Source organism: Apiospora kogelbergensis, assembly GCF_038363985.1.
Source record: "Apiospora kogelbergensis strain CBS 113332 chromosome Unknown utg000001l_segment0_segment0, whole genome shotgun sequence".
NCBI lineage: Eukaryota > Fungi > Ascomycota > Sordariomycetes > Amphisphaeriales > Apiosporaceae > Apiospora > Apiospora kogelbergensis.
Genome location: NW_027117418.1, coordinates 3,671,747 through 3,696,486, shown reverse-complemented (window position 1 = coordinate 3,696,486; position 24,740 = coordinate 3,671,747). Strand labels below are relative to the sequence as shown.

General features: G+C 53.3%; 11 protein-coding genes across 11 annotated transcripts; 3 read left to right on the top strand and 8 right to left on the bottom strand.

Annotated features, from left to right (window-relative positions):
* Positions 1-83: 83 nt before the first annotated feature.
* PG998_001168 (uncharacterized protein) lies at positions 84-1,124 on the bottom strand (the record flags this gene model as incomplete). Its single annotated transcript, XM_066867986.1, has 1 exon — positions 84-1,124. One exon carries the CDS (start codon positions 1,122-1,124, stop codon positions 84-86), a length of 1,041 nt encoding a protein of 346 aa, XP_066736401.1.
* A 1,018-nt stretch (positions 1,125-2,142) lies between these two features.
* Positions 2,143-2,719, bottom strand: PG998_001167 (uncharacterized protein; the record flags this gene model as incomplete). The annotated part of the gene is made up of 2 exons (XM_066867985.1): positions 2,143-2,267; positions 2,464-2,719. 2 exons carry the CDS (start codon positions 2,717-2,719, stop codon positions 2,143-2,145), a joined length of 381 nt encoding a protein of 126 aa, XP_066736400.1.
* Positions 2,720-4,142: 1,423 nt separating this feature from the next.
* Positions 4,143-6,123, bottom strand: PG998_001166 (alkaline phosphatase; the record flags this gene model as incomplete). Its single annotated transcript, XM_066867984.1, has 3 exons — positions 4,143-4,711; positions 4,780-5,962; positions 6,121-6,123. The coding sequence occupies 3 exons, from the start codon at positions 6,121-6,123 to the stop codon at positions 4,143-4,145; spliced, it is 1,755 nt and encodes a 584-aa protein (XP_066736399.1).
* Positions 6,124-7,024: 901 nt separating this feature from the next.
* PG998_001165 (uncharacterized protein) lies at positions 7,025-8,813 on the top strand (the record flags this gene model as incomplete). Its single annotated transcript, XM_066867983.1, has 4 exons — positions 7,025-7,234; positions 7,266-7,633; positions 7,690-8,513; positions 8,626-8,813. 4 exons carry the CDS (start codon positions 7,025-7,027, stop codon positions 8,811-8,813), a joined length of 1,590 nt encoding a protein of 529 aa, XP_066736398.1.
* Positions 8,814-10,059: 1,246 nt separating this feature from the next.
* PG998_001164 (Target of rapamycin complex 1 subunit mip1) lies at positions 10,060-14,625 on the bottom strand (the record flags this gene model as incomplete). Its single annotated transcript, XM_066867982.1, has 4 exons — positions 10,060-10,285; positions 10,349-12,228; positions 12,279-13,973; positions 14,251-14,625. 4 exons carry the CDS (start codon positions 14,623-14,625, stop codon positions 10,060-10,062), a joined length of 4,176 nt encoding a protein of 1,391 aa, XP_066736397.1.
* A 1,375-nt stretch (positions 14,626-16,000) lies between these two features.
* PG998_001163 (MFS general substrate transporter) lies at positions 16,001-17,638 on the bottom strand (the record flags this gene model as incomplete). The annotated part of the gene is made up of 3 exons (XM_066867981.1): positions 16,001-16,306; positions 16,392-17,161; positions 17,212-17,638. The coding sequence occupies 3 exons, from the start codon at positions 17,636-17,638 to the stop codon at positions 16,001-16,003; spliced, it is 1,503 nt and encodes a 500-aa protein (XP_066736396.1).
* A 696-nt stretch (positions 17,639-18,334) lies between these two features.
* Positions 18,335-19,306, bottom strand: PG998_001162 (uncharacterized protein; the record flags this gene model as incomplete). Its single annotated transcript, XM_066867980.1, has 1 exon — positions 18,335-19,306. One exon carries the CDS (start codon positions 19,304-19,306, stop codon positions 18,335-18,337), a length of 972 nt encoding a protein of 323 aa, XP_066736395.1.
* A 506-nt stretch (positions 19,307-19,812) lies between these two features.
* PG998_001161 (uncharacterized protein) lies at positions 19,813-20,829 on the top strand (the record flags this gene model as incomplete). Its single annotated transcript, XM_066867979.1, has 1 exon — positions 19,813-20,829. The coding sequence occupies one exon, from the start codon at positions 19,813-19,815 to the stop codon at positions 20,827-20,829; it is 1,017 nt and encodes a 338-aa protein (XP_066736394.1).
* Positions 20,830-21,044: 215 nt separating this feature from the next.
* Positions 21,045-21,419, bottom strand: PG998_001160 (HpcH/HpaI aldolase; the record flags this gene model as incomplete). The annotated part of the gene is made up of 1 exon (XM_066867978.1): positions 21,045-21,419. The coding sequence occupies one exon, from the start codon at positions 21,417-21,419 to the stop codon at positions 21,045-21,047; it is 375 nt and encodes a 124-aa protein (XP_066736393.1).
* A 13-nt stretch (positions 21,420-21,432) lies between these two features.
* On the bottom strand, positions 21,433-22,109 carry PG998_001159 (Pyruvate/Phosphoenolpyruvate kinase-like domain-containing protein; the record flags this gene model as incomplete). Its single annotated transcript, XM_066867977.1, has 3 exons — positions 21,433-21,668; positions 21,749-21,891; positions 21,946-22,109. The coding sequence occupies 3 exons, from the start codon at positions 22,107-22,109 to the stop codon at positions 21,433-21,435; spliced, it is 543 nt and encodes a 180-aa protein (XP_066736392.1).
* A 268-nt stretch (positions 22,110-22,377) lies between these two features.
* Positions 22,378-24,668, top strand: PG998_001158 (uncharacterized protein; the record flags this gene model as incomplete). The annotated part of the gene is made up of 6 exons (XM_066867976.1): positions 22,378-22,608; positions 22,692-22,801; positions 22,878-23,777; positions 23,831-23,891; positions 23,959-24,139; positions 24,298-24,668. The coding sequence occupies 6 exons, from the start codon at positions 22,378-22,380 to the stop codon at positions 24,666-24,668; spliced, it is 1,854 nt and encodes a 617-aa protein (XP_066736391.1).
* Between the last annotated feature and the right edge of the window lie 72 nt (positions 24,669-24,740).

Here is a 24,740-nt window from a genome sequence, read left to right as displayed (position 1 = left end):
ATTCCCTGTAGATGTCACACAAGTCATTTGTTCTAGTGCATCATTAGCGCTCTGAGTGGCAGTCAAAAGGGTTACGATGCGACCTACGGAGTCTTATACTTCCTGAAGAAATCCATTATCATGGCCGTGCCGTTGAAATTGGCCGGACCCTGGCCCGGCTCGAGGACCCTCTGCGTACCGCCGTAGTCGACCGTGGTCGGCCAGTCGTGGGCAACGTGGTCGCCAGGCATGACAAACGTGACGAGCCCTTTCTCCTCCCCCCCGTCGTCTCCTCTCCCATATCTGTACACTGTGGCGTTGTCTCCGCTAGGGAGCTTTTCTGCTGACGGGCTCGACGGGTCGAGTCCGTCTCGCGCTGCCCACGTTTCGACCCAGCGCTGCACCGGTGGCATGCAGTCCAGGCCGGTGATGGGCCCGCCCCCGATCGGCGCGGTCGTGTCGTTGCGACCGTGGAACGCCATGACGGGCATGGGACAAGCGCGCTTCCCGGGGCACGCGGGCACGGGCACTGCCGCCGCCGAGTCCGGGGTACTGCAAAGCCGCGGGTCCAAGCGCGCCCAGTACGACCCGGCGACAGGCGCGATGGCCGCGAAGCGTGCCGAGCTGCGCGCGTCGCAGGCGAGGATGTCGCTGAGGCCGCCGCCCATCGATTTGCCCGCAGCGTAGACGCGCGTGGGGTCGATGCACAGCAGCTCCCGCTCCAAATGGTCGAGCAGCGCCAGCACGAACGCCACGTCGTCCCAGTAGCATGGCAGGAGGCGGATTCCCTGCCAGACAGTGATGGGCTCCACGCCGGCCGCCCCAGCGACCAGCCCCTGCGGGTAGACAACAACGTGGTCCTGGTTGAAGAACGGATCGGCGAATGAGTCTTGGTCCGCCTGGCGGTCGCCATTGACGCCGCCGCCGTGGAAAGAGAGGATCAAGGGGTTCGGCTTCGCGGGGTTGTAGTTCGGCGGGAGCCAATACATAAACGTTCGGTTGTTGATCGCCAGGTCCGCCGACGACAAGGTGGCGTTGTGCCGCTGCCCTAACGGGATGGGGGGCGCAACGCCACAGCCGGAGCTGGACGCGGTAGCAACCGTGGCCAGGACGAGGGCATTTAGTACGTTGCAGATAATATGCATCGTATACATTAGTTGGGACAGTTGTAATGATTATAATTTGTTAGAGCCGATGATTTCGCATCCTACTCGCCGACGTCTTCCGGGCACTTCGGGGTTATATGTACAATTATGGTCCGCGTATACGGCGTATAGCCTGGTTGCTGTGCCAGCTTTACCCGTGTGTATGGCAACCTTATGTATAGTGCCTCCCGGGCCTGCGGCCCTTTGGCCGGTGTCGTATAGACAGGGGTTGCTATTGCATCACCCAACTGTCCTTACTGACTGTGGTAAGACAACATACACCAAATCTGGAAGGTATCACAACCCACACAGTCTAGTGTGCTTCAACAGACCCGGCCGCTTTCTCTTGGGGGGCTAAGATATGTTTAGCCGTGGTATATATCATATTCCTGATTGGACCGCTAGAGGAAGCATCGTCATCGAAAGCACTTGTGGCTTGGCTGTCAGCGAATAATACCTCTACACTAGTCTTTTATTGCACTAGATTGCAGACCTTTGGGGCGATGCGTATGGCAATGCATATAGTAAGACGAAGCTTGAAGCATTCTACATGGGTGTTCCTCTAGTGGTTGTAGAGCAAAACTGGCATCACATTGCCTCTGGAGTGCGGCTATTTGTTGTCTGTCTCCTATACAAATGGCCAACTTGACTTTGTACATGAACACCCAATATGCTCTGTGAACCATTATAAATCTGGTGGTCTCGTTGAAGCATAAAGAAAACCCAGCAAAAACCCAGGTCTCTCATGTTTTGCACAAATTTTAATTTACAGGGCAGCTAAGACTGACTGCAATGACCGGGCTTTGCCCAAAGCCATGCGTTAGGTATGTGCTCCCGAAGTAGCTGTCTTATTTATCCTAATGTTGGAAAGGGTATGCTTGAATGTGCCAATAATACCAATGACAGCTGAGAAGAAAGGATTTCTTTGTTAGAAGGGTTTCTGACTGAGAGAACAGCATGGGATGGGGTGTGAGGCTAAAGCACTCAAAATCCGATTTGCCTCCTTTTCTGTCCAGACCTAGTCTCTCCAGCCAACACCGAGACGTGGCTCGCCATAGGTTGCAGCCGGCTCGCCCATGGGCTCCTTGTGACCATGCCACTGCTTAATGCCGAAGGGGAAAACGTAGCACTCCTTCAGACCCTCTGGAACAGAATTTATTAGTATCAGCCGCCAAGATTGTTTACCAGGGCTGGAACAAACATGGATCATGAGTCTATTCCGGGCTATCGAGTATTTGCTTCTGTCCTCGGCTCACACCAAGTAACGTTTCCCAGTATTGGGCTTGCAACATACGAATACAAAGGTGAAGAGGGTATTAATAAAAGCACAAGCACTTACGGGGATCATGTGTGTTACGGCACTCCCAGCCACACCAGAACAGGGACTGGACCGTGTTGAAGTAGTTGGGCTCACAGGGCTGGGGCCAGTTGAATGGCAGGGTGCTTTCGGCGTTGGGGTTCTCGGCATCGTTCCAGGCCTCGGGTCGGTGGATACGGGCAAGCTCGGCGTCGATGAAGCGTTGGCAGCTGGGTCCGGCAAATAACTCGTACTCCCAATGGTCACATAGAGTGACGTTCAGGATGTAGAAGCACATGTTGGCGAGCGGACTTTGGTAAGTGGTATGGATGCTTTTTTTCTGTCTGCGGTGATGGCTGCGTGCCAGAAGAAGACTGAAGAGAGCTCAACGTTCAGCCCGGTGAGAGATGACTGTAAATACAACAATGAGGAGAAAAGGCTCGTGAGATTAATTCTCTGGCGCTTGGCTGCCTCTGGATGTAGAGTCTACAGAGTTTGATCTGTAGAAGCTCAGCCAACACTTGCCCCCCAGGTCATACCGGTACCGAGCTATCCTCCAGTTTGAGATTATTAGAGGAGCAATAAGATGTTCTTCCCCCCCGGGATGCGAGCAACCACAAGCCACTATTTCTGGAGACTCGCCGAGGGAGAGTATGAGCCGGGCTGCTTTGAAGAAGTAAACCACCAGATGCGTGTATGGTTGAAGCTGGAAAGTACAAAGCCCAGATTATAGGAGAGGCTATCAATATCAAAGGCAAGGCACTTGATGAGAAGGGCTGGACGAAGTTACTCATCATACCTTTGACTTTGAGAACCGCACCGCATTTCACAGAGGCTAGACCATGAAAACTATTTATTTCCAATGAAGGTAACAATTTCCAGTGATTCCTCATAGCCTGTAGCTTGCCTAGAAACAAATCAACTTGCGGCCAAGTACAGATATGAAGTCGAATGGGGCATGCAAACTTGCGTGCCTTGGCCCTCCTAAACAGCTCACGCTTCTTGGTGACGGCGTGTTTGTGAATCCGGAAACTCAACTAATGCATGAGGCGAATACCGCCATAACAGAAAAACATCCATAAAGAAGGGAGTTGATAAACTGATATCAGGCCTCGGACAGCTGCTGAGTTCTTCTACTTATTTGGAAAATTAGGTAACGTAATGTCTCGTCGATACCGGATCATGTTGAGCGTCAACCTTCCAGTAACTCCGTCTTTTGTTTTCAATGGGACTGGATGATATGATAGCCTCATCGACAGATTGTATTCAGGACTGAACGTGGAAGATTTTGGAGTCAAACATCTGCCCTCTTGGAAAGGGGGCATAGCAATCACGCCGTAACGGAGTTAGCCGACCCACCCCGAAGTGTTACAACTTTGCATCAGACGCCGGATGCCATCACATATCTCCGTCAAACAGTCGGACTGGCCAAAGTTTGCTGTCGGAGTCTCCTAGAATCCAGGCAAAGAAACTGACGTGCAAGCTGCTTGCCCTCTTAAAACATGTGCGGCTGTTTCGCCCGGAGGGATCAGCTAAAAGGGGTATCCTTATTTGTTGTTGCTAAAGCTTCTAGACCTAGGTAGAATAGATATGTATTTGTTACTTGGGTGAAACCCCAATCCACTCAGTGTTTCTATACAAGACAATGCTTCACAGAATGACTCCCGAAGATGCTACCTGGCAGAAACACGAAACAATGCCTCGAGCATATGAATCAGTAACTAGTTGCTATCCATTTGTCGCATCACCATATCCTCATGGGCAGCCCAATGATCCTCACTGTTGTTTGGCTCGGCAGCGGCAGCGAGCTTTGAAGCTGCCGTCTTTGACCTCCTTTGGTATTTTTCCTTGAGTTCCTTGGTGACAGCGTCGACATCAACGCCGATGTAGTCTCGGAGGAAACCCCCAACCTCGGTATTTTCAACATTGCCACGAATGGCGTCTGTTCCCGAACCACCTGAGCTGTAGATATTCACGTCAACAGCAGAATGGCCATGAGAGCTCCAGCCGATCTGGGCACGTTGGCTGATGATCTTAGCCAACAAATCTTGAGCTTTCTCGGGGTTGCTGACAATCTCTGCCAATTCCGGATCAGTTGCATCGTGGACACCCAAGCCTGTTTTGACAAGCTCATCATTGATGTACGCTTTGAGGTCATTCTGGGAGGTCCCATTCTTGGGAGTGGATGAAATATGCTGGTAAAGCTTGATAGCAAGATGTTCAGAAGTGGATGAGGCATTGGCAAGGACACCAGGGTACCACAGGTACTCGGGGTAGTCAGGTCGGGTTTCTAGAAATTCAGTCAGTTGCTGGTGCTGCACGTAGGAGAGAAAGAAGAAGGTATATAGATGGACATACGCTTTGCAACAGATAAACCACCCGTCTCGTGATCACTCGTCGCAACCAGTACCCCCTCTGTCTTGGACTCGTCCAGGAAGTCCAGAACAGCCTGGAAGGTCTTGTCGTACTCAAGAACTTCGTGCACCTGGGCTGCAGGGTCGTTATAGTGGCCTGCGTGGTCGATTCTGCTGCCCTCAATCATGAGGAAGAAGCCCTGTTCGCTATCTTGAGTGGCCTTTTCGAGGGCTTTCAAGGCAGTCGTTGCCATTTCGCTCAGGCTGGGATAGACGTCGTTCATGTTGCGGCGATCAAGCTCAAATGGTACATCGGTAGAAGCAAACAATCCCAGCATGGGCAGGGGGACTTCGAGACGGCCCTCCCCGAGGTCATCAAAGCCAGCGCGATTGTCAGTGTAGGTCCAGCCATACTTCTCTTTCGCGATTCTGACAACGTCAATATCGTCGGCTCTGCAGCTGCCATGGGTGGTGTTTGGTAAGAAATGGCATCGTCCGCCACCAAACATAAGATCGACAACCCTTTCGAGTGCCCCGTCTCCGACCTGTTGCAAAGCAATCTCGTCATTTTGCGTGCGCACATCAACATGGCTGCTGAAGCATGCAGGTGTGGCGTCCGTAATATCAGTGGTGACGACAAGGCCCGTCATGTAGCCGGCCTTCTTGGCAGCTTCCAGAACCGTGCCGCATGGGGTGTGGTCGGGCAGCATGGAGATGGCCCCGTTGTAGCTCTTCTGCGCACAGCTGAAAGCTGTGGCGCCAGCCGCGCTATCTGTTATCAAGGAGCTGGAGCTCCGCGTCCGACTGCTTCCCCAGAAGTGCTTGTCTAGAGTCAAGGTGTCGCCGTGCTCTAAGCCTTCTGTGTACTGCCGGAATGATCTGGTCATAGACAAAGACGCAGGTCCCATGCCGTCGGACACCATAAAGATCAGATTGCGCTTGCCGGTAGGTTTTTCAAAGTCGGTCTGCGACTTATGGGACATCCAGACAGCCATGATGAGCACGCCAGCTGTCGCCAGGAGAGCCCATGCAAAGAGTAGGACCTCGCGGAGTCGGAAGACCCATGCTGGGCCCGATCGGTTCGATGAAGCTCGGCCACGTAATGCATCGTCTTCGGAGTCGGCCAGTCGGTCGGAGTCGGCCGAGTTACGGCGGTCGTCCGCCAGAAGAGGAGTCGTCGCCGAAGGCTGTGACACAAGAGGTTAGCAAATGTGTTCACGTACGGGAAGTCTGTCAACGGGATCGTCTACCATGTTACAGGTCCAGACTTCAGCAATGGCCGAAAGGGAATAGAATCCTATAATAGTTCCGGGAGCGTGTTTCCAATAAACTCAAAAGCGTTTACCATTTCGTGATGAATTTGACTTCTTCGCTACACCGTCAGGAGAGTCATGGAAGCCAAGCCGAGGAGGACCAGGCGCGAGCGTGTCACAAGCTCTAGTAGGCTAAGGTTGCTCTAAGAACCGGGGGTGCACCTGACCCTGCTATGACGTATACGGGGCCGAACATGCTTATATGCGTATATTTATTTACTTACCGAGAGTACGAAGTGCACATGGCTCTCCAAGGGGCTTATCGATTGGAGGATCTAATGGTCCCTGCATACCTCCCTTATCGCCATCCTGGTCAATCTCCAGGGCTAGTACTTCGTACTGGAACACGCATGCCGGATGACAAAGCAATCATGATAGATAAAACGGACTCCATCGGACCTACCTATCGCGATGCTTGATAGCAATTGCACTGCACGTAACTGACAATTGCGTGGGCAATAACCCAAGTCCATATGATTGGCGGCCGTCACAATCTTATCTCACTCAGCCCAGCAACCTGCAAGTCATCATCCCATCTCCCCGACCTGGTAATGAACTGCAGCTGCACCTTCTCCAAACAAGTCAGCACCGCCCTCTCACGGACGGAAGCTACGACGCAATGTGACCTTGGCATTTGGAAAGGGCGACCTGCCGATTCAATGATGGCCAAGGAAGGAGGGCTCCCTCAGCTCATCCAGATCCAGAACGGATAAAAGCTTTACTTACGTACGTAGGTATGGGCATCAATGTTTCTTGCTGCAACCTCTTTTCCCTCTGGTCACATGTGCATATGTTGAGGTGAGACAGCTGTGTCTCCTGACTGTTGTTGTTCATTTCTGACGTAGCCAATATTTGGTCTGTCATCGCATTGCCACCGCACTTTCTACTAGAACTTTGCAACCTAGCAAGATGCATTGGAATACCCCTGCCGCAGTCCTGCTCTCTCTCGCCCATATCGTCCAACCGGCAGGGTCTGCCCCTCTTGCCCGTGATAGCGATTGCCGAAAGACCAAAGTGGCCATTTTGGGTGCAGGGGTCGCCGGCATCACGGCGGCACAGGCATTGTCCAATGCCTCAGTAACCGACTTCCTCATTGTCGAGACAAACGATTACATCGGAGGTCGTGTCCGCCACACGCAGTTTGGCGTCAACCCCAAAACCAAGGCGCCATACACAGTGGAACTGGGGGCCAACTGGGTTCAGGGCTTGGGATCCGAAGGAGGACCCGAGGAACCCAATCTGGACTTTGGCCAAGAGATACGGGCTCAATAATACATATGATAATGGCAGCTCTATACTCACCTACGACGAGAACGGCTACAATGACTATACTAATGAAATTGAAGCCTACAAGAAGGCCTACGCCGTTGTGGAGAAGGACGCAGGATACATTCTCACGGACAACCTGCAAGATACGAGCCTGAGAGCTGCCTTGAGCACAGCGGGCTGGAAACCGAAGAAAGATATGAAAATGCAGGCAGTCGAGTGGTGGGCATGGGATCTGGAAACCACGCAAACACCCGATGAGAGTGGTTTCCTCTATGGGTAGGTCTTCCGCTCTCTCATGATCTATTGACGCCCCAGCTAAAAGAATTTTGAAGGATCACGGGATACAACCTTACGTACTACCAGTTCTCCGAACAGAATAACTACGTTTGGGATCAAAGAGGCTACAACGCTTTCGTCATCGGCGAGAGCCAGACGTTTCTAGGTGCAAACGACACGCGGCTTATGCTCAATACAACTGTCGAGTCTTTGACTTATTCAGACCAGGGTGTCGTGATCAAGACCCACGATGGTTGTATACAAGCCGACTATGCCATCGCGACTTTCTCTGTAGGGGTACTGCAAAACGACGCAGTTAGTTTCGATCCTCCATTGCCGCGTTGGAAGCGCGAGGCCATCGAACAGTTCCAGATGGGCACCTATACGAAGATATTCTACCAATTCAACGAGACCTTCTGGGATCCGAATACGCAGTATTTCCTGTACGCTGACCCCAAGGTCCGGGGTTATTATCCAGTGTGGCAGTCTCTGACCGGCCCCGGATTCTTGGAGGGTTCCCATATCATTTTTGTCACAGTCCTTGAGGATGAAGCCTACAGGGTAGAGCAGCAGTCTGACGAAACAACGAAAAATGAGGGTCTCAAGGTGTTGCGATCCATGTTCCCAGAAAAGTCGTGCCCGAGCCCGTGGCCTTTTATTATCCACGATGGAGTACTGAAGAGTAAGCTGGGCCCTCGGGCCATTCCAATCACGGACAATCACAACACTAACATTGTACTGTTAAGAATGACGTTTGGTTCGTATTCGAACTGGCCAGTAGGCATGACGTTGGAAAAACACCAAAACTTGCGTGCCAATGTCAACAGACTATACTTCGCTGGGGAAGCTACGTCGGCACAGTATTATGGCTTCTTGCAAGGTAAGCGATCTTGGATCGCTCCCTTTTCTTACTGCCTGCAAAGGCTACCCCTGATTACCCCGAGGTATGCATGATTTCCTGAGAGTACAATACTAATACCGGGGATCGATAGGGGCCTGGTTTGAGGGTAGCGCGGTTGGGCAGAAAATCGCACAGATGATAAGCAACAAAACCGAGTCTATTAGCGGCATGGTCAGATACGAAGTGCTACACGGGACTACGACTCTAGATGAGTACAGCCCAGTCAATGGCTGGCCTGCAAGTAGCTTTCTAGCCTTTGGGGTTAATAGCGAGAAGTGATTGTATGACTCTTCGATGATGTAGATTCACCCCCATTTGTAGTCGAGGATAACCCCTTGCATATAGCTCGTACGCACTCAGGGCCATATCTATTATTCGGCTCGCCAAATATAGCCCGAAGAGAGGAAGAGCTGTTTTCCAAGCCCTGAAGATAAGTATAGCAGATACTGGCGTGACTATATAGGCCAATACGATACGCATTATCTTTTTAGTTCTATATTGTCCCTTACGAGACCGCACTACTCATCAAGCCCTGATCTACTTTATTATTAAGTGTTATTCCCACAGGGTGTTTTTTAGTACTCGGAAACTTTCCGTCGTTTTACATTCCGAGATTGGTACTATTACAGTTATACATGATGTTTGAATACTTGAATTTTGTATAATTATTCATACAATCTAGGGATTATTAGACTGACACCCTTTGGTAACAGCCCAGGCGGCATCCCTGATATAGCGTGAATCCTTGATCGAACAAACGTTCCGTGTTGGTTTGGGATCGCGGTCGTACAGTTTCCATTTTACACACCCTGGTTTTGTTCCCACGATATTGCGTTGATCTTTTGTTTTACTGAGGGACGCCAAATTGGTCGTTGGCTTCGCATTATTTCTTTTAGAGAAGTAAGCCTTGTATGCTCTCTCCTCGAGTATCCATGACCACTAGAGGCCAGACGATCCCCGAAGCTGGTTTAGTTGCTGTCAGGAGGGCGGAAAAGGACAAGAACGCAGGCCATTCATCTGACTTGGTCGGATGCACTGATTTCTTCACACATGTTGTTCAGACCAAGATGAGGCTATTACTGATGACGTGCATAGCAATTTTGCCATGAGAATTGCTTATTAAATTCTGTTCTCATTATGAATATTACGCTGGTGTAAAGTTCTTGTCTTCAGCTCTGGAAGCCTCGGGTTATTCTTGGGATGCAAAACCACAGCCCTCGTAAGAACACCAAAGAGGGAAAGACCCAAGCCTTGAGAGGCAGCTGGCCGCTATGGGCCAACTAATCAACCAAATACACGAAACCAAAAGACCCTGAACTCCGAACGGATCAATATAACGTAAGTCAATGTGCCTTCTTCATGATGTCGACAAACTACCTGGGAAAATGCTCAAACGCCAGCAGGGTGGGAGGCCCTTGAAATGTCCCAATACACTTGCCCGACAACGCAACTGCGTTGGCAGCAAGGTTTGATTAGATCTCCGAATTTGTGTTCGGATGGATGCTCACTTATGATTAAAGTGCCATTAAAGAGAGTTGAGATACGCCTGAGGTGTCTCTTGGGCGCACGTGAAGAGGTTGATGTGGTGGTCACCTCGTGCCGCGCAACCCAATATCATGCGATGGGGGTGGAATGCGGTAGTAGAAATTGGTGCGCCTCGACTTTGTTGCAAGAAGCTGGAGTATGGTTCCATACGAGATAGTTCGTTGCCATCGAAGTTGAAAACCTTGACGCAGTGGGCAGAGGTACCGCTGATACATGGTTAGTACGGGAACATCAAGAACCTCGGAGGGCATGGGGCTTCGGCTACTTACACAGAGAACACAGGCAAGTGCTCGTGGGTGCTTGCCGTGCGTAGGGTATCTCTTGTGGTTTGCACAACTTTGAGAGGCGCATCCATTCGAATATCCCAAAGCTTGACCTTGCCGTTCCGACTGGCGGTGAGCAGCTCACGCTGGCCACCACGTTGCATGTGAACACTCTTGATCCACTGCCTGTCTGAGTCGTCTTTCCATTTCTTGACCATGGACTCCTGAGATTTCAGTCGCGTGTCAAAGACTCGCACAGCACCGTCGCCGAATCCAGCAACGAATACGTTGCCCGTCATCTGGTCCGACGTGATGGATGTGACGCAGGAGCCGGATCGCGCCGGGATGTCGGCAATGCAAGTCTCGTAAGCCGCCGCCCATACCCGGATGACACGTACGTCGCCAGCCACGAGGACCTTGCCAGTGACTTGCTGCCAGTCGAAGACCATGCCCGAGTTGACGTTGCTGGGGACCATATGCGTGAGAGCTCTCCAGGAGGCTGCAAGCTCCGTCTTCTCGGAGTCATAATGGCGGTAGATACGTATGACACCATCCGAAGAACCAGTCATCAAGAATGCAGTGTCATCTTCATTGATGAACTTCATGTCGCTAATCTTGGAACCTTCTGGATTTCCATTGGAAAACCGGCCAATTCGGTGTTGTTTCTTCCAGTCCCATATATTGACGGTATTACCATCATCAGCGACGGCGAGGTGATCTTCGAATTGGTGGAATGTCATCTTTGCCGGCTGGGCGCCATTGTTCATGATGGCAAGTTGGTTGTTCCACTTGTGAGTGCCAGCATAGTGTTTCTGCGGTTGAGTTTCTCTGAGGATGTTCTCGTTGCGGGATCTTCTCCAAAGGCGCTCGTTGTATTCGGTACTGCCAGGTTCTTCTGCCTCGGTCGGCTTCATCTGCGGCTCGCGGAAGTACTCAATAGACCAGTCCAACAGTGTGCTCTTCAATGGTAGAGTCGGTAGCTCTTTTGCGCTGCGCTCTTCGAACCCGCCAGAAACAGGCTCGTCGGTCACATGGTAATGGCTCGCTATCGTTGAAGGGTCGTTTTGCTCCTGGGGTGCTATCCACTCGGCAGCACTTCGGAACTTCTGAGAACCACTGCGGACCAGGCCAGGAGACATGGGACCGGACGGATGAGGCCCTTCACCGCCCCAGATGCCCGAGAATAAGAGACTTGCTGTGCGTTTCAAGAGACCAGGCGAAGGCTCTGGTGCTGTGATATCCGAAGGGTTCGTGTGCATCATGCTGTTTCGTGAGGTGGACGCCTGCTTTCTGTGGCCTTGACCTCTTGTCTTCCGCACCCGCCTTTGTATGTCATCCATGAGATTCTTCGCATGAACGCTGACAGGAGAGTCAAGCAAGGCCTGGTGCACGTAGTCCACGATCATAGTGGCATCCCTTTGAACCTCCGGGTGGGGATCCACGGCTAGTATGAGGACATGCTTCCAGCAAGCCGCGAAAACCGTATTGTGTGAGAAGCCCTGTACTGCTGGGTTGATTGAGCCGTCTGCAGTGCGGTTCTCCTGCCTTGCATAGTGAAGACCCAGTTTGTAATCCAGGCCTTCGTTCTGGGGTGGATGGACGAGATACTCTTTCTCTTCCATCAGTTGCTCGTAGGCAGCAACAATGAACTTGCTGTCATACCGAGGCACGAAATGGGAGAGGAATACCACCAACTCTTTGCGTACCAAGGGACTTCCATCATTGGCCACATCCAGCAGGGTCCAAGCAATGGACTCTTCGATGCGAGCAACCTCGTCAGTTAGGTCAGGAATGCCCAAAAAGGTGGTCAGGGCGTGGACAACGGAGGCTCGAACCTCACAACAGGGGTCTTTGGTCAAGGTAGATAGCTTGAGGGGGCGTTCTCTCTGATGCCTCTCCACTTCGCCTCTGGGAAGTCTTGCCACAGTTGACTAACACAGAGGCAGGCCCATTGCCTCAGAAGTGGGTTTTCTTCGTTTCCGAGATGTGCCAAGCACGACGACATGATCTCGGGCTTCTCGGAATTATTACTCTGGTTGCAGACCACCTGGCCGGGCCTGTACCCTTTGCAGAGCATAGCCAGGATAAAGGCACACATCGCCTTGTGCTCGTCGTTGGCGACAACAAGACCTTCTGATGGCCTCATGATCGCAGAGAAATAGCCATAGCCACTATCTTTTATGAGGTCCGGTTGGCATGAAATGTCAACAGCCAGTATCCTGGTCCATATATAAACCATGACGGGCTTCAACTCATTGGCGGCTGACTGGAGCAATTTGAGCACATAGGGAAAGATACCGATGCTTAGAGCAAGCTGGACAGCCCAGGGGCCCAGGTCCAAGAATCTGCTCAATAAGATAAGAGCCCGCACCCTATGCTGCTGGCTCAGTAGGACTTGAAGCACCACCGGTAGCTGCTCCGGCGGGTTTTGGGCATTCGCATTGCCCCGAGCAATATATACCTCGAATGCAGTTAGCTGTTCGGTGAAGAAGGTCGAGCTCTGGTATTCAAACTCGATTCCTTCGTGCTCCTTTCGTTCAAGCATTGGCAGTTGAGCCAAGGCGAGATCAACGGCAAGATCCCAGCTTTCCCAGAGAGGGTGCTGATGCGTGTCAGGCAATTCAGGATATGACTGGGGATGGCACCCGTATACCATCATAATGCGCTGCGCTAGGATGAAATTGCGGAATAACGCCGCCACCATCAGATCCTGTCTGAAAAATTTGCGGAATAGGTGTCTAGGTAGGGAAGTCCAAGCTATCGTATCGGTAATGGCAGTGAATATCCAGTTGAGCTCACCAAGCGGTGTCCGCCTCTCTTGAAGGCGACCAGGCAACTTCTTGGCTCTTTCTGGAGTGAGATTCGTCTTCAAGGGGTTCTGCAGAACAAAATACCACAACGCCATCTCTATGGGTGTAGTCAAGCACGCAGTGAACAGATCGGCCGGCAGTTTGGGATTTGTCGGCAGGTTTTCCTTGGCGGCACAAGCTGCCAAATGCAGATACGAGCGGAATTTGACCTTCTCGTAGCTTGGATCGGCAGCGGCTGCCGTTTCCTCCTCTTCCTCATGTTTCTCAACAAAACGGTGATAATTAGTTAAAATGTTACCGGCCTCGGAGCAATCCCATACAAAGATGGTTGGAGCCTGGAGCCAGTGCTGTAGGTCGTAGAGAGACACAGGAATATACTGAGTATAATTCTTGTTAAACACCCAGATCTCTCCGGAGCTGGTTGGCTTTGGCACGCCATGTCCGTTGTAATGCAGGAGCACTCGCTCATCCTTGGCGTTCCTCCTTAATGAGATGCAAAACTTCTTGGTTTCTTCTACCGAAGGGTCCAGGTATTGTTTGTATCTCGTACGAACCGATATGTTTTCGTATTGGTTTTGCAGAGCCTTGCCAATGTTCTCGAGCGCCTTCTGGCCAAGAGGGTCCGTCCATGCTTCTAACTTCGCTCCAGGGTTCGTTCTCAACTGGTCTGGTGGCTCGACCCCAATATTCAGGCAGACGGCAAGAGCGGCAGATACTGTCTTCAGGCGATCCCGCATTCGCCAGTCTTCGATGGTATAGCCTGGTGACTTGGGGTGGCCAGTGGTTTCGTGGCGTTTGTCGGTGTAGTACATGTACCAGTTCTATCAAGAATACGTCAGTATTATATCTGATTTCAACCCGTCCCACCAAGTGTTCCCAGAGAGAAGACGGAATTGGTGTTATGTTAACATAACCCAAGCCAACACAACCAGGGCGCAGACGGAAGCCCAGGCTCTAGCGAGATGGTGAATTTGAAGCACGAATCGGTCATGACAGAACGTCACATGGAACCAAGGCGTCTATCTTTTCTCACGGCATGTTGTCGCCGTGAAACACGGTCGCTCTTGGGTTCATCCATAGAGGCGAATAATAACTTACATTTGCCAGCTGCGAGATGATATCCTCCGACTGATAATGGTCCTCGAAGCCATGGCGCGCACTCCATTCGTAAACCTCGTCATCTGACAGTTCGGCCTCTTCGTTTCGGGGGAAGTGCTCGCTCTTGGAACGCAACAAGGGAGGTTTCGGCCGACGCCTTGGCTGGTCGCGATCGGAGTCGTCGAAGGATGTAGCGATTGAGAGCCGATGTTTGTTTCCAGGGGCACTTGAGGGCCGGCGGTCGCCATCCTGATCTGTGTCGTCGTCGTAGACACCATTGGTATGGTCATTCGCTACATCAGAGGCCCGCGACGGCGGCGGCGGCTGGTGGTATTGCGCAAATGCGCTGCCGCTCGACCCGGGATGCGATGGCATGACGGCAGAGGTGCTCTGGTGTGCTGAATGGGCCACTGGTGTCGGCCCTGTGCGTGCTGCTCGAGATGCAAAAGCGCCCGAGCTAGAAACGCGTCGGGTTTGCTGCGATGAGGAGGTTTGAGGGTTCGGTGGTGCCGCTGGTGGCGGGTGATGCAGTTGATGATGTTGGTGGTTTAATCCCCTCCCATTATGTGCCACGGCAGACATAATGCATGTTACTGCAATGAAGAATACCGATGCACATGGCACAGCGTCGGCGATGCTTGAAATAAATACTTATGAGTGGCAATTCTTGGCCCGATGTCGTAGAGAGCCAGTCGCTGATTGCTGCTGGGTGTTGAGCAGATGGGCTCTGGGCTCTGGATGCTCGCTCGCTTTCTCTCTCTCTCTCTCTTGTGCAGAGCGGGCCGCTGACATACCCGTCACTTATTCCTTAGGCGTGGCTGGACCGAGCCAGGCAGCTCTGCAGGCGCAAGGGCCGTGCGTGGAACGTCAATGGCCGATAAGTATTGTATTCAATCCACGTTATCCAGCCAGCCAGCCTATGCGACCAGGTACGATGCCCTGCCCCGCATCCCGGCCAGTTAGGATATCACCGTCGATGACTCTTGAGCCCTATCTTGGCTCCAGGAGTGCTATCTGTGTATACGAGGGCGATTCATCTTTGCAATCGCGATTATATTGCCGGCTTGTTTCGCAGGGACCTTGATGCGCCCGGCATCATTATGTACATAGGCCACAAGCCCCTCACCGTCACCGTCACCGTCACCGTCACCGTCACCGTCACACATGCTAGACGGGGCAGGCCACATGTCAGATGAGCAAGAACCGCACGGGTACTCTCACGCGACTGAGCAATATGAATCTGGCCTTTGATATTCTGATTATATTCTGATTCTGGGGGAGAGCCCCGCCACACAAAGCGCTAATGCATCAAGCGGCCGCTGACAGTTCAGGTGGTGTCAAGCGTGCTGCCAGCGCTGTGGAGCACTGGAGGTTGGTTCACTCGGTCCATTCAGCTATCCGTACAACCAGTCTTCTTGTCAATGAGACATTATGAGCAAACACAGCTTGTTCATGCGCGGCTCCTCCAAGCATCCAGCATCTCCGGCCCAGAAGGAAGAATGACAATGAGTGGGACATATGTCTTCAGTGGTAGTCGTCATATCTCAGACGACTCGAGCGAATTGAGTTCGAAATCTGGGGAAAGTGTGGGCACCATATAAGACATGTCGAAGTCCTGGTTCAGAACTGGCTCAGAACTAGTTCACCCCGAACCACGAGAATAAGCAACCATAAGTGCACAAATACCCAAAACCATCAATCACCTTGAGCAAGTCTTCACGCGTAGCTCGGCTTGCCAACCGAGCCTTGGCTAGATGATATACCGATACCCATTCGCAACAGCCCTCTGCTCCTCCTCCGTGAGGCGGCACATGGCCGCCCCGTCGTTCGGATCGACCTGAGCAGCCAGCCTCTCAAAGTGTCTGTTACGGCGCTTAAGTGTGTACCTGAGCGTCAGTATGCAAGCCATACCCAAGGCCTGGAAGGCCAGGAGACAAGCCCACGACTCGCGGAAGTAGGGTTCGTACTTGTCCAGCCAGAAGTAGTTGGCGAAGAGCGACGCGACGTTGGCGCACGTGTTGGCGATGCCAATGGCCGCGGCTCGCTTCACCCGCGGCTGCACGATGGTCGAGGATAGCCACGTGTACGTCGTGGAATAGATCCCAAATGTGCCGGCACAAACAAAGAAGGTCAGCGCGTACCGCGCCCACTTCCTGCTCGCCCAGGGCTATGAGGCAGACCGTTGCCGCCATGGCCACGGCGCCAGAGATGATTGCATGCGGTGACCGCTTCTGCCGCTTGTCCGCGTCGAAGGCGAACCCGATAGCCCAGAAGAACGAGAACAGGTAGGGGGGTGCGGTCAACAAGAGCACGGTGGTGCTATTTTTGAAGCCTATTTGCTGGATCAGGGTCGGAAAGAAGTGGGAGTACGAGATAGAGGCCGTGGTGGCCATTTGGAGGCATGCAAAGAGCCAGACCCGGTGGTCCTTCAGAGCCCATGCGATGCCCTGCCATATGGTTACCTCATCCTCGCCAGTGCCGTCCTCGTTGCCAGCATCGGCAGCTAGGCGGCCCTGGGCCACGACTTTCTCTTCCTCGCTAAGCCATTTGGTGCTGCCAGGATAATCTGGGATGATGAAGTACCCAGCAACCCCGACGACGACAGTGGCCAGCCCCTCCAGAATGAACAGCCATCTCCATGCAGCGAGGTTGCCAACACCAGCCATCCCGGAGAGGATACCGGCGGATATGAGCCCTGCGAAGGAGTTGGACAGCAGCAGGCCGCAAACGAGTAGGGCCATACGTACGCCCAGCTCCTTCTTCGTGTACCAACAGCTCAAGTAGTAAATGGCGCCAGGGAAAAGGGGGCTTCGACCAAACCAAGGAAGAAACGAACAGTGAGAAGCCCAGCAGCACTTGATGTTGCCGCGGTACAACCACTCACAATAGCCCATATCACGATGACTCCAGGCTAGGTAGGAAATTGTGAGTTAGCATGGTCGTTTTATTTTCCACACGTACGTCTGCATCTACTGACCAGGAAGAGATGAGGTTGGAGTTTGCTCATCATCAGCGTACTGGGCAATTGCATGAAGATGTACCCTGCAGAGAAGATGCTGATAGCGGTCTGGTACATGGCACCCTTGACATGCGTGTCCTCTTGCAGGCCATAGAGGCGAGCCTGCGTGATGGAGTTCCGGTCGAGGTAATTGAAGAGGTAGATGATGACGACAAATGGCATCAGACGGGAATCGATCTTGCGAACCAGTGCCCTCTCCGTCTCCCGAGCAAACTCGCGCGTATAGGATCGGTATGCATCCATGAAGTTTGGAGGGCCGTTGCCTGTCAATGGAGCAGCGCCAGCGGCGGTGTTGACCTCCTGCTCGACATGGCTAGCATCGATCTTGACTTCCATATCATCGGACAGTTTGTGGGCATGCGTCGGCATGATGGGTGGGTTATTAGACAACTAGCAAAGTTAAACCACGTCTTCTTCAACAGTGGAATTCTCCTGTACGAGGGATATGAAGAATATGGTGCCAAGAGGGTGCGGCTACTACCAAGCAATATTCAAGCACTTCTTGGCTCCGGGGGCCAAGATCTTCTCATATAGCAATTCCCACAAGCGAGCAACCCCATGGTTACCCCAACATATCCTACTTACCCCAGGTTCTCCGCATGGACAATAGAACTGATGAGGAGAGGTGCCTAAGCGAAACTTCCAAGTATAGTCAGGGGAAGAGATGCGGACATGGTCCGAAATACCGCTCAGTCCTACCGCACGTCGCCCGTTCGCGGGGACGCACAGTCATGAGGGATGCGTTCTCCTAGGGTGAGCATTTTCCCGGGGGGCTAGGCCCCTTTGATCAAAATTGGAAAGGCTGCATAGCGTCATGCTATGCTCTTGGGTGGGACTGGGAGAACGACATGAGGACGTCATATAACTGCCCCTACTACATTACTAACTAGAGCGATTGGATGCCTCATAGCATTCTATAACATGATCGGTCACTGCTGTTATCAAATTGCGATGTTTGGTTCCAGAGCAAACCACAGCAAATGCCGGTACGAGTTGATCTACCATATTAAGGCTGGATGATATCGTGTACTAATTACTGTATTGAACTCATAATCGAAGCTGGCTTTACTCTAGACTCTTCAGGTAATTGTACGTGTTATTGACAGCGCCCAGCGCTGACATGAGCTGCGCATCGTCAGTAGCGGCGCCGATGTGCGGTGTACTGACGACGTTGGGCAACTTCCACAACGCGCCGTACCGCTCGGCGGTGGGGGGCTCCTGCTCGTGGGCGTCGAGCCCGGCACCCCAGATGAGCCCCTCCTCGAGCGCCCGCTGCAGGTCGGCCTCGTCCACGATGCCGCCACGCGCCGCGTTGATGACGATGGCGGTGCGCTTCATGGCGCTCAGCTCCTCGTAGGAGATCATGCCGCGCGTCTCGTCCGTCAGGGGCACATGCAGCGTCAGGACGTCCGCGTCGGCCAGCAGGTCCCGGTAGGACGGCACGCGCCGGTGCGGGATGTCGGACCAGGCGCCGGCCGGCAGGTACGGGTCGTAGGCGACGATGGTGGCTGCGAAGCCTCCCTGCATGATCTGTGCCACCTTGCGCCCGATGTTGCCCATGCCAACGATGCCGATCGTCTTGCCGAACAGTGTTTGACCCGTGCACGTCTCCTTGGGCACCGGCTGGCTGAGCTGCCGCGCATAGATAGAAGGTATGTTGCGCGCCACCGCCATGGCGAGTGCGACGACGATTTCGGCCACGGCTTGAGCATTGGCGCCAGGCGTGTTGAGGATCTTGATACCACGGGCGTCACAGGCTGTTTTGTCGATCTTGTCGATGCCGACGCCGTGCTTGCCAATGGCTATCAGGTTCGGGCATTTTGCGATGTCGTCTGCCCTCATGTAGGAACTTCGCATTAAGATGACTTTGGCCTTTTGTTGCCAGCCGGTGAACTCCTTATCTGTGTTCAATACCACATTGAATAGAGATCTAGCATGCTCGATAGCTTTGGGGTGGAATGTGTCGATGACATAGACTGTTGGCTTGTCGTTCCTGGCCATCGCACCTGCATCGTGATCATCTATCATAGGCGACATTGCAAAAGCTTCCAGGGAAAATGTAAAATTGATGTAAATCGTGTGCCAAGTGCGTGGTTCGAATAGCAACGACACGGGACAGCTTGATCGTACACTGGCTATACGGTGAGATATCTCAATAAGAGAGGCGCCGTGTTAAACGCAAGCACTTGTTTAAGGAAGATCTGCTTGCTCCAAAGGCACGGGAGGCGGCCTCGGATGGCCTCCGGAAATATGTCGTATCGACAAATGACGAAATACTCCCTTGCCGGTATATCCATGTTGGATCTGATTGCGGAGTAGATGTTCAGGTTGGAGACTGAAAACCCCATCGGACATTCCCCGTCCTCCGTTGACTCGCGCCTCCCCCACAGACTCCACCACCGGTCAGGGGTCAGGGGGTGCCGGGGCAAGCCCGTTCTCCTACGATAGGAAGGGGCTCAGTGGCTCAGGGCAGAACATGAGTTATCGCTGCTTGTGCTTTACAGGAGAAAATATCGATCTGTCCCGGCTGATAAAGAAACACGATGCATAGCCCGCCAACCGCGTTCCGCTACGCCTGCGCCGTTGCGCTATTTGCGATACCGCACATATCAGGGGCTACCGCATCTATTTCGTCGCACGCGGGGGAGACTTCCCCCCTTGCTGCAGGAATGGCTGAGAGCATCACCCCAAACAACTCGTGGGACTCCCACGTCCACTGTTTTAACCCAGCGAAGCACCCTTTCAAGCCGAGCCGCTCATACACACCGGAAGCCGCGCCGCTGAGCGCGTTGGTCGCAAGCACCTATGCGGACAGGATCATGATGGTCCAAGCCAGCATCGAGGATGGCCCGGAGAACCTCATCGACAACCTCAACGAGGGCCGCGCAAAGTACCCCGAAAAGCTCTTCCGGGGCACCATCTTTGCAGACCCAGAACCCGGGCGAGCATTGGAGAAGCTGTTGGGGCCCGACGACTTCGCCCGCTTCCATGCGGCCGGCGTCCGGTCCATACGCATTCACGGCTCGTACGGCGGTAATGGCGACAACGCGACGTGGGTGCGGGAGCAATTTCGGCGCGCCGCGCAGCTCGAGGGCGTTGCGCGATACGGATGGAGCCTCTCGGCCCAGCTCTCGCTGCGCATGTGGGCGGCGGTTGCCGACTTTCTGCTGCACGATGAAGAGCTGCGCAACGTGCGGATCATTGCTGATCACAACGGCAGCGTGACCCCCGAAGACGTGTCGTCTCCCGAGTTCGACGCGTTCTTGGGCCTCTTATCGGCCGGGAGGCTCAGTGTCAAGATCGGCGCCCTGCACCGGCGGGCGCCGGATGATTTTCATCGCATGCGGACCGTGGTTGGGAGGTTGGCGGCGAGTAGTCCTACAGGCATAGTTTGGGGAAGTGATTGGCCCCATGTTGACAGCACTCAAACGGGTGAAAGTCCATCTCCTCCACTGCCAGTAGACACGGCGGGCGAGTTGCGAGCGCTGAAGTCGTGGCTATCAGAGGAACAGTGGAACAGCATGCTCTCCTTGAACCCAAACAGACTTTTCGATATGTAACCTCTTGGCCGTCGCTGGAATCTTTGCTAGATCGATCTACTTAGAGAGCATGATATCTTCCCCAGAAGGCGCCGTACGAGTTCCATGTTGCACAAAATTGCTAGGCATATAGAATACACGGCATACATGTCAGACCCGCCCCGCCTTCATTCTTGGCTGTTTCGGGGATTTCATATTATAAGCTTTGATTTCTACTACATAGGGGTATTATAGACTCAGTGCGTTCCGTTCGTGACGCCATTCCCATTCGTGATACCATTCCCATTCGTGAAACCGATTCCGTTCTTAATGCTGTTTCCGTTCTTCATACCGTTTCCATTCGTGACGCCGTTCCCGTTCGACGCCCCCGTAACCCGGGCGCTCAGTTGGGCCATCTCCGAGCCTCTCTTGCTTGCTCCTGCAAGAAGAAGGGGTCCGTCCGTGGCAGCCATGACCCATCTCGCACCCATGCCACAGAACTTTTCGACAAGGTCCAGGCGAGCGTGGAGTCCGCCGACACCAACGTACTTGCCCACCTTGTTGCAGGCGGCGATGGTACGCTCGTAAGCCTCCGTAAGCCGCGGGTTCTCGTAGTCGCCAGGGATACCCATCTCGGCCGTCAGGTCATTTGTGCCGATCAGCAGGGGAGTCGACGCCATCCACGGCGGCAATCTCGTCCACCAACTCCAGTGCCTCGAGAGTCTCAATCATAGGGATGACCAAGGTCGAGGCGTTGCACACGGGGTTGGATACCTTTGCAGGGATGGAGCGGAACTGGAAATGAGGTAACCCGTTTGTCGATGAACGGCATCCGACAGGCTGGAATTTGGCTGCTGCCACAACATCCTTGGCATCTTGGACTATAAACGATGTAAGTACAGGCGACTCAAGGCAGAGCAGCGAGGTTGGAGTCTAAAGGAATCCTTTGCGGGAGACTTACCACTTCTGATGTGAGGCACGATAACCCCCAAAGCACCACCATCGAGGATGCGAGAAACAAAGAAAGGGTCTTTGCTGGGTGCGCGGACGATGGGTGCAATGCCGGCATACAGTGCTGACATGCAGAGCTGGCCCGTGGTATCACTGCACATGGGTTAGTCACACGTTCAGCGATGGACATGTCGGGCTGTAGCTTACAGATCAAAAGACGAGTGTTCCATGTCAATGAGGATGCCATCGAACCCAGCCGTCTTAGCCATCATGGAAATCTCTATGGTACGTACGGTCTTGACACTCAGTGTGTAAGCGACCTCGCCCCGCTCCATCTTCTCCTTGATGGAGTTCCGTAGTTCAACTGCCATTTTGATTGGGAGTTGTGGCGTATCGCTGGATGGGTTGGTCGATGTAAAGATGTGTATTTGGCCGAGTGACACGTATCAAGAGAAGTGTTTATGAAGGGGACATGGAGTTGGCGATTCTCGTCTGTCAAGGCATCACATGTATACAACCCACCCATTTATATGCCATCGAGAGGCGATCGTGCTGGCATGGGGAGGACTGGCACATTCGGGCCCCCGAGTCTGTTAGTGGGGATGGGAATATGGAGAAGCCATCGTCGGACATGCCCCGATGGAGTTTCGCCCCCCCCATGGGGGTCTCCAACCACCCCACACTTGGAAGGCTCCCAGCAGCCCCCGTGCTCCCGCTCCTCGGTCGAATGCAATGAAAGAAGCGGACATTGGCCTACGCATCTTCGGTCCAGGCCCGCCTCTGCCTTCTTTCCCCAATGATTTGACCAAGGGAAATATGACGAGCCTCATGTCGCAGGCATGCGAACGCTGCTGGCGACGAAAACAGAAGGTATGCTGCACTCACTGCCCAGACTTCCCCACTACTCCGGTACACAACGGGTGTGCCGAGGACTGGTCTGACGCTCGGTACAGTGCGACCGCCGCCGGCCGATATGCCAGCAGTGCCAGTTGGTTTCGGCCACATGCTTCGAGCGACGGCACGGCACCGTCCTTGACCCATCTGACCCTGCATCGCAACTGAGGTATGTGTATAGTGCGTAACCAGGCGAGGCTCCATCCACTCACAAACGCTATATCACTAAGCAACCGGGTTTGAAGCTATATCGAAGCGCTCAAGCGGAAGGTACAACTCTTGGAGCTCCAAACGGGGCAGCAGGCTTCGCCACATCAAAGCCAAGATGAGAGTGCCAGCCCTGCTTCCGATGCCCGAACAGGCTCAGAACGGAGGACCCCCTGGTCTTCGGTGTCGCGCGCTGCCGGTTGTAGAGACTCCATACAGGCCGAGATGGGGTCTCTTTCGCTCGCGGCCATGGCCGAATCCACTGGAGAGCAGCCGTTGCTGCCAAGGGCCCGTCCGTTTCTCTCGTTTGAGACCCTACTCCGGTCGTCGACAGGTGTTGCCGCCAGTAACCTGTCCCGATCAGACACTCCCAATCCGGCACTACATGGAGCTTTTGGTGATTTCCACCGGGCTTTGCTACGACAGGGCCTGCAGCTGAACAGCATAGATACCCAGAAACCTTTCGACAGGTACCTCGACATGTCTATACAATGCTTTCCCTTTATCGAGAGAACCCAGTTGATGGAGGAGTACGCTATTGTGAGTCGGGCGGACCTGGGAAACTCTGGTGAGCTCCTTGCCAGCTCTCCCGGCCAGATTGTTCGCACTTATGTCGCCGTGGCAACAGGAATTCTCCTTACTCCCGACTTCCGCCACATGGAGACCTTTGCTACAAGTCTTGCTCTCACGGCGCAGCAGCACATCCCGCGTGTGGATGGATCATCTAGGGAGCTAGAAACGGTACAATGTTTGATCGCAATCGCCGTCTTCTCTTTGTTTACATCCTTCGGTGGCTCTACTTGGCATTTGCTGGGTCTGGCTCTGTCTCGATGCGTATCGGCAGGAATGCATCACATCCGAGTGAGCGACGCCCAGTCCGACGACGAAGAGAAAAGGGGCAGCAGTCGAGCGTTCTGGTGTCTCTATGTTCTCGACACGTAGGTTTGCTCTTGTCGCCGTTTGAGGAAAGCCCGTCTCTAACACTGCGAAGGCTTGTTAGTGCTTCACTAGACCGGCCGTTCTTTGTGCAAGATGAAGACATTACAACGTTGGTATGTTTCTGGGACACCCGAAGTACACATACTCCACACCGGATGATGCTGACTGCTCCTGGTTAAGCCGCCTTCTCACAACAGCAGCTCAAGCGGAGATTTTGAAATATTCCACCGCACTGTGGTGCAAGGCGCGAAACTGCTACGTGACACACAGCGAAACCCCGAGAAGGGAGCTCTTTTCCATTTTATCAATATGCAGCACTTCAGGGAAACTCTGCCCAGGCATCCGAGCGGTCTTGGTGATGGTTCGTGGTTGCTTAACAATCTCTGTGTCCGTTTCTGTTGCAGGGCCCTCTTGGAGATACTGTCCAACCTGGCGCCAGCCCAGGGCGCGGTTGAGACATCTATGGTGGTAGCATACGCCAAAGAACAATTCGTGGGGTTTTTGGACTTTTTGGACCAGAACTCTGCAACACAGAGCTGTGCGTTTATGGGCTGCGATGGACTTCTCGTCTTCCGGATAGGGGCCGAGCTGCTTTGCAACCCGCTCCTCGGGAGCTTTGGGGAAACCACTCCACAACCCAGCCAATATTACAGAAATGTCTGCGTTTGTTGGTGGCTATCTCCGAGAGGTTCTCGTCTGTGCGCTCTCTTCGGGAGATACTTGAACAGCTTGTTGTGGTCCTTCTCGCCACGAAAGATCGTCACACCCACGCCGACTGGCTGAGCCTCGAGCGCCGTATAGAGTCATCCGAGATCCCCACTCCCAGGAGGGTTGAAGACTTGATCAACTCTCTCCGCATCAACACACCGAGCCCACATATCTCCGGTTGATAAGGCACGTATTATGTGCAGGACTCGTGTCTGGATAGAGCTAGTTATGCGCTGCGACGCTCTAGCTGTAGA